At 35.4% G+C, this 7,730-nt stretch overlaps 2 protein-coding genes across 2 annotated transcripts in view; one reads left to right on the top strand and one right to left on the bottom strand.

Moving 5' to 3' along the window:
- LOC107582345 (protein SZT2-like) overlaps window positions 1–3,715 on the top strand; it is a 93,853-nt gene extending 90,138 nt beyond the window's left edge. Inside the window, exons 72-74 of the mRNA XM_016268142.1 lie at window positions 1,274–1,390; window positions 2,323–2,391; window positions 3,024–3,715. Of these exons, the coding sequence (XP_016123628.1) occupies window positions 1,274–1,390; window positions 2,323–2,391; window positions 3,024–3,167 (330 nt within the window). The 3' untranslated portion in view covers window positions 3,168–3,715. The remainder of the gene's footprint in view (window positions 1–1,273; window positions 1,391–2,322; window positions 2,392–3,023) is intronic.
- A 2,093-nt stretch (window positions 3,716–5,808) lies between these two features.
- The window catches only part of hyi (hydroxypyruvate isomerase), a 10,470-nt gene continuing 8,548 nt past the window's right edge, over window positions 5,809–7,730 (bottom strand). The window contains exons 5-7 of the mRNA XM_016268144.1: window positions 7,584–7,653; window positions 6,211–6,345; window positions 5,809–5,904 (exon numbers count right to left, since the gene is read on the bottom strand). Coding sequence (XP_016123630.1) covers window positions 5,849–5,904; window positions 6,211–6,345; window positions 7,584–7,653 — 261 coding nt within the window. The 3' untranslated portion in view covers window positions 5,809–5,848. The remainder of the gene's footprint in view (window positions 5,905–6,210; window positions 6,346–7,583; window positions 7,654–7,730) is intronic.

The raw sequence follows: 7,730 nt of genomic DNA on the forward strand, positions 1-7,730 counted from the left end.
GAGATGTGACGTTTCCTCCACCGGTGACGCACAATGATGCCGTAGCCACAGATTCTCCAAACAAGCATATCAGTGGTGTTTGATTCCTCATCTGCACTTCTGTATTCCCTTCACGCGAGCAGGATGGCTTAGTCAATGTTAGCGAGCGGGCCGCTCCTGTGCCACGACTGCTAATGCTAATCTGAGCGCTGGGATGATGTATAGCACTGTCAGAGCCGCACACGCTCACAAAGGAAGTGGAGATGTACTCCAGCTGTGATATCAGACCAGGAGAAACTTGCAGCAAATTACATCTTTTTAAAAATGTACTGCCGCAGCCAGACTGTGAAAACTGCCTTCCTGTGGTTTCACTGACTTGAAGCGTCCGCAGCTCTCGCCTGCCGCCAGATCCTGCATGAAATCTGATCTGAAAAATAACAATGCTTTGTGTGCACAGGCCGGCTAATTTAAAAAGAAATATTCTGGTCAGGTCTTCCAGCACCTTAAAGGCTTTTTAAACACAGAATAATCTTTTTCAGCTGTTACTCAAGTTTAAAATATACATAGAAGCTTTCTTATGCATAATGCATGTTATAGTTACATGCATATTTATGCATGTAATATATGTGTAATTTTTTTTTTTATTTTGCACTTTTGACAACATTCAGGTTTTTTTGCACACTCATATATTACATGCACAGATATTTGTTTGTTTGAGTGTCCTGCTTTAAATGATACTGGGAAACATTTTTACTCAGAAAGTACATTAATGGACAGTTAAATTTGTCCAGGGAAAAAAAATTATATTTTTAATCAAATATCAATTCGAAAGATTGTAGATAGTTGTTATATTTAATTTCTTGATTCATATTTTTTATTTAATCTGTTTGTAAAATAGTATTATTAAATTACTGTATACAATTCAATGAAGTATAATAAGACTAAATCATATTTTTCTTGAGTTTGCCATGAATGTAGCCTTTGATGCTGAAATGGTGTAAAATGATAAATAAATCCTGAATAATCTCATGTAGTGCAAAATGAAAATTCTGTCCCTGATTTTTTTATGTTTTTGAAAAAAGTCTCTTCTGCTCACCAAGGCTGCATTTATTTGCTCAAAAATACGGTAAAACCGGTAATATTGTGAAATAGTATTACAATTTAAAAGAACTGTTTTCTATTTTAAGAAAATAAAATCTGAATAATTAACATAATAATAATCTTAATAAAAGTGCAAAATCTCAAATCTGTCATCATCGATGTTGTTGCAAACTTTTAGTGATTGTGTTTTTAGGACTGTTTCCTGAATATGAGTCCCGCCTGGTACCAGAGTCTCATCAAAGTCCTGCTGTCCCGCTTCCCACAGAACTGCAGGCACTTTAAAGACGACGGCGGCGGCATACAGTATCTGGTAAGAGATCTCTTCTGCTCACCAAAGCTGCACTTATTTGATCAAAAATACTGATAAATTGTGAAATAGTATTACAATACAAAACAGCTGTTTTATATATGAATATATGTTCAAATGTAATTTATTTATGTGAAGTGCAGCTGTATTTTCAGCATCATTACTCCAGTCTTCAGTGTCACATGATCTTCAGAAATCATTTTAATATGCTGATTTGCTGCTTAAGAAACATTTCTGATTATTATCAATGTTGAAAACAGTTGTGCTGCTTCATAATCTGCTTCATAAGGTTTCTTGGATAAAAAGAAAAGCAAGATTTGCAGAGACCAATAACACTTCGGTATTCCTATTCCTTTTTTTAAGCTCATAATCACAGTCTAGATCTTTAGTGTTCATTTTCAGCTTTGCACATGAAGCAGATCCTCAGGCCGTACAGTCGAGTTGTGGGTCGTGTGAGATGTTAGTCCTGTTGGCCGTGTCATAGTACATTACGAGACGGGAAGCGCTGATGGTAAAGCACTCTTGAATCATTATTCTCCTGGAAAGACCTTGAACTCGGTTACTTGAGGCCAGGGAAGCATGTGGTAAAGCGTGGTACATTATGAGACCTCAGTGCCTGTGTACTAGTTCATGTGATGATAATCATCAGATCCTCAAGTGTGTTTGAAAGCCGCTTCATTCTGTAATTGGAGATGTTTTGGGCTTATGCAGATTTCCTGAACTGATGATCATTTCATCCTCCATATACACACAAACAACACCTGGATTTGTTTCGTGCGGCTGACGCTGTGTTTCCTAATGCGGAGCACAAATTCACAACGTTAAATTGATTGTGAAGATCAGATTTCAATTTAAAAATGAAAAGAAACATCTGGAGTCGAGATGTTTAATGTTTAAATGGTGTGTTGTTTGGGCATAAACTCTCTCTTTTCCAGGCCGTCCTGAACCAGAAGTTCACAGACTGTTTTGTGCTCGTTTTCCTGGACACACAGGCAGGAAAAACGGTGAGTTAACCTTGTATTTTAATTTCTTATTTATTAATTTCACATTATTTCATTTCTGCTTTAATTATAGCAATAATACGTATATATAATAGTATTATTATATTGTTATATAAGTGTAAAATTATATATTATGCATATTTTTAAACATTTTTCTCCTACAGTTCTCATTGCCATAATGCATCTTTTTTTTGTAATTATTATTATTAATGATTATTCTTATTATTGACACTAAATTCTGACTATATTACAGCCGAATTATTTAAATACTCAATTTTTATAAATAATTTAAAAGCAGTACAACAAATACTATCATGATGCATAAATTATGCTAAATAACATTGATTTTATTTGTTTCTTTTTAGTATTATTATTTTATTATTTACCTTTTTGTCCTGTTACAGTAATGTTTTTTTTTTTTGCATTGTCATAGGAACTGGGATGTGAATATGCTTTTATTGAGCTGCAAAATATACTTTTCATTTATTTTATTTTATTATTAAATATACTTATGATTGTGAGGTGAAATGCAACCTGGATCTGTTCTTGCCAGATGAGATTCATTCATTTCTTGCTCCTCGAACATGATCCCACTGTAAATCTCACTGTTTCACCTCGTCTTCTGCTGCCTCCAGAGTCTGAAGGTGGTTTTCAGGGAGCTGTTACCTGCGCAGACGCAGTCGAGCAGCAGTCCTCCACCGCAGCTGGTCTCCATGTACCACCATCTGGAGTCGGTCATCAACACCGCCTGCTACAACCTCTGGACGGGCCTGCTGTGAACCTGTGTTTCTGCCAGCGGTGCATCAGACGGAGTCAAGTGTCTGAAGTGGGTTTGTGCAAAGATTGAGCTTTGAGCCGCCCGTCCCTCGCAGACTGAGACTGAACATGTCTCGTGTGTGTGTAATGCGTGCTGCGTCGGCCAGGTCGCATCCATTTAAGCAATTGAATTGCCAACATTTTGCACAGGAAACCGGCTAAATGTGCCGCCCTGTTGATTGAAGGGCGATTATCCAGGAGGGTGTATTTATTGCGTGTGAAACTCCGCTGGTTTGTCAAAACCATACTGTCCTTCTGTAGTCTAGTGTTCATTTGTGCTGTGTTTTCTTCATCTCCTCTCAGTTGCTGATGTCGTTTCTGTAGCCTATGTGCAATTTGTTTTGTTTTTTGACCAACATGATTGTCTTTACTGCCGTTTTTTCATCCCGAAAGTGCCTTTATTTTGTTTTCATATGAACTTGATGGGAGCTAGCTAGTGTATTATGTTCACCTTTCAAGAGGAATCTCTTAAAGGGACAGTTCACCCAAAAATGAAATTGTCATAATTTACTCAGCCTCATGTCATTCCAAATCTGTACGAGTTTGTTTCTTCTGCTGAACACAAAAGAAGATTTTTTTTTAAAGAATGTCTGTTACCAAACAGCTGATGGTAGCCATTGACTTCCATAGTGTGGGAAAAAAAATACTATAGAAGTCAATGGCTACCGTCAGCTGTTTGGTAACAGACATTCTTTAAAGTATCTTTTTGTGTTCAGCAGCTAAAAGAAATTCGTATGGGTTTGGAACCGCACAATGGTGAGTAAATGATGACAAGATTTCATTTTTGGGTGAACTGTCCCTTTAAATTAGTCACATGGTCTTCACGTACCTTCAACATAAAGAGCGGGTAATGATTAGTCTTACTAACTAGCACAGTGCTGAGACGACACTGGACTCGACACTCATTTCACATGAAGGAAAGCAAATGTCTTAACTTCCTGTTTTTTTTTTTTTAAGCACACTGGACATTTTTGAAAGAAAGATGTATTAAAATGTTAGAAGCTGAATTAGCAATTCAAATGTGTGAAAAAGTCATTTGTACATTCTGTATATAGATGCGGATTTGTAAGAAAAACACTTAATAAATCTTAAATTAAAACATCTGAAGTGTTCTTCATATGCAATGCCTTGAGAGACAGACAAATTAATATTTCATAGCTACTGACAAGTGAAATATTAATAAAACAACTGAAAATGGGAGTCTATGGGTCAATTTTAAGCTTTAGAAAATTACAGTCTTGTCTTTTTAATATATGATTGCCTTTTAGAAGAAGCAGGAACTGAAGAAGTGAAGCTGCTCATCAGTTGTGGCTGCTCCAGTATCTTCTGAGCCAGTCCAGACCCGCTTCTGTGGAACCTGGACAATCACATTTACAGATATGAGCTATCAATGAAATTTCACTCTATACTCATTGCAATCTAAGAGTTGTTGAACTGTCACAGTGGCTGCAGTCTGGAAATGAAGCATATCAATGAGTAAATGAGATTTAGACTCACAAAATACCTTTACAATGTTTTTGTGCAACATTATTTCTATTTTCATCCATGGACTTGTCAACATACAGTATATCCTGATGGATGAGTTTCATGCTGTAAAAGCCATGGTGAAGCATTCAAATGTTAAAAACGGCATAAAGCCAAGTGTCCAGTGACCCTGACTCACGCTGAGGTTTGTATTCACAGCCGATGTAGTCCTGATAGTCCAGCTCCTCCAGCAGCTTGAAGAGATACGTGTAACTGAGCTCTCCGTCGCTGTCCGGCTCGTGGCGGTCAGGAACCTGAGCGATCTGGATGTGACCTGTGACAGCGGTAAAGCCGTGAGTCAATGGACAGATTTTACTTTGCAATGCATGGATGTTTCTGGCCCAGTGCAGAGCAAGGCTATTATTGTTAACTAAAACATTAATATATATATAACTTGAAATGAAACAAACATTAGGTGAAAATATATATATATTTTTTTTATTCTTATTTTTAGTTTGTTGAAGTACTAAAATAATAAACTAAATATACATAAAAACTATATAGACATACAGTATTTAAAAAATAATAATAAAAATTACTATAATGAAAATGAAAACACAATCTAAAATGCAATTCAAGATATTAACAAAAACTAATAGTATGTGAAAAAAAACTCACAATTCACTAGTTGCTTATTAGAATACAATGTTATATATTAACATATTGGCTGTTTATTAGTACTTAAAAAGCACATATTCTGCATGACCATATTCTACATCCCTAATCCTACCCAATACCTCAACTTAACAACTACCTTACTAACTATTAATAATCAGCAAATTAGGAGTTTATTGAAGTCGTAGTTAATGGTTTGTTATCGATGAGAATTTGACCTTAAAATAAAGTGTGACCAAATGCACTGAGGAATCATTCATTCTCAATAAAACTATTAAAAAAGTCAATCAAATCTAATCAGACTGACTTTAAGAGCAGTGTTACTTAGCATTGAGATTTTTATTTCAGGTTTAGTAGTACATCAAGTTAAACTAAATAAAAATGAGAAATGTTGCCTTGACAGCTAGCTGAAATAAAAAGGTTTTTTTTTTTTTTTTTTGTCTTGTCTTTTTAATATATGATTGCCTTTTAGAAGAAGCAGGAACTGAAGAAGTGAAGCTGCTCATCAGTTGTGGCTGCTCCAGTATCTTCTGAGCCAGTCCAGACCCGCTTCTGTGGAACCTGGACAATCACATTTACAGATATGAGCTATCAATGAAATTTCACTCTATACTCATTGCAATCTAAGAGTTGTTGAACTGTCACAGTGGCTGCAGTCTGGAAATGAAGCATATCAATGAGTAAATGAGATTTAGACTCACAAAATACCTTTACAATGTTTTTGTGCAACATTATTTCTATTTTCATCCATGGACTTGTCAACATACAGTATATCCTGATGGATGAGTTTCATGCTGTAAAAGCCATGGTGAAGCATTCAAATGTTAAAAACGGCATAAAGCCAAGTGTCCAGTGACCCTGACTCACGCTGAGGTTTGTATTCACAGCCGATGTAGTCCTGATAGTCCAGCTCCTCCAGCAGCTTGAAGAGATACGTGTAACTGAGCTCTCCGTCGCTGTCCGGCTCGTGGCGGTCAGGAACCTGAGCGATCTGGATGTGACCTGTGACAGCGGTAAAGCCGTGAGTCAATGGACAGATTTTACTTTGCAATGCATGGATGTTTCTGGCCCAGTGCAGAGCAAGGCTATTATTGTTAACTAAAACATTAATATATATATAACTTGAAATGAAACAAACATTAGGTGAAAATATATATATATTTTTTTTATTCTTATTTTTAGTTTGTTGAAGTACTAAAATAATAAACTAAATATACATAAAAACTATATAGACATACAGTATTTAAAAAATAATAATAAAAATTACTATAATGAAAATGAAAACACAATCTAAAATGCAATTCAAGATATTAACAAAAACTAATAGTATGTGAAAAAAAACTCACAATTCACTAGTTGCTTATTAGAATACAATGTTATATATTAACATATTGGCTGTTTATTAGTACTTAAAAAGCACATATTCTGCATGACCATATTCTACATCCCTAATCCTACCCAATACCTCAACTTAACAACTACCTTACTAACTATTAATAATCAGCAAATTAGGAGTTTATTGAAGTCGTAGTTAATGGTTTGTTATCGATGAGAATTTGACCTTAAAATAAAGTGTGACCAAATGCACTGAGGAATCATTCATTCTCAATAAAACTATTAAAAAAGTCAATCAAATCTAATCAGACTGACTTTAAGAGCAGTGTTACTTAGCATTGAGATTTTTATTTCAGGTTTAGTAGTACATCAAGTTAAACTAAATAAAAATGAGAAATGTTGCCTTGACAGCTAGCTGAAATAAAAAGGTTTTTTTTTTTTTTTTTTTTTACAAAGGCTGTATGGAAAGTATCCAGCCATGTAATATGAAAAATAGAGACATTTATTGAAAAAGATACAAGATATTAAAAACATTGTACATAGGACAATGATGCCTCGGTCCCCTTCAAAGGTGATTTTAGTTTTTGGAAGAGCCAGAAGTCTCACCAAAAAAGTTTCACCAAAAAACACTGCAGGAGACTTGATGCATATACTGTATATATATATATATGCATTCAGTTTCCTGCAAGACTTCCACATTATTGAAAAAGATACAAGATATTAAAAACATTGTACATAGGACAATGATGCCTCGGTCCCCTTCAAAGGTGATTTTAGTTTTTGGAAGAGCCAGAAGTCTCACCAAAAAAGTTCCACCAAAAAACACTGCAGGAGACTTGATGCATATACTGTATATATATATATATATATATGCATTCAGTTTCCTGCAAGACTTCCACATTTACCTGTCATTGGTAAGTATTTGCGTATATTCTGTGTTAGGTTGCCATCCATGATCTGCCAGTGGTAGATGTCCTGTAAAAGCAGAGAGACAGATTAGTGATGTTGTTGTTGAAGACTGCGGACTGAGCTGGAGACAGAGAGCCGTTTAG

Source organism: Sinocyclocheilus grahami, unplaced genomic scaffold (genome assembly GCF_001515645.1).
Source record: "Sinocyclocheilus grahami isolate Dianchi unplaced genomic scaffold, SAMN03320097.WGS_v1.1 scaffold43.1, whole genome shotgun sequence".
Taxonomy (NCBI): domain Eukaryota; kingdom Metazoa; phylum Chordata; class Actinopteri; order Cypriniformes; family Cyprinidae; genus Sinocyclocheilus; species Sinocyclocheilus grahami.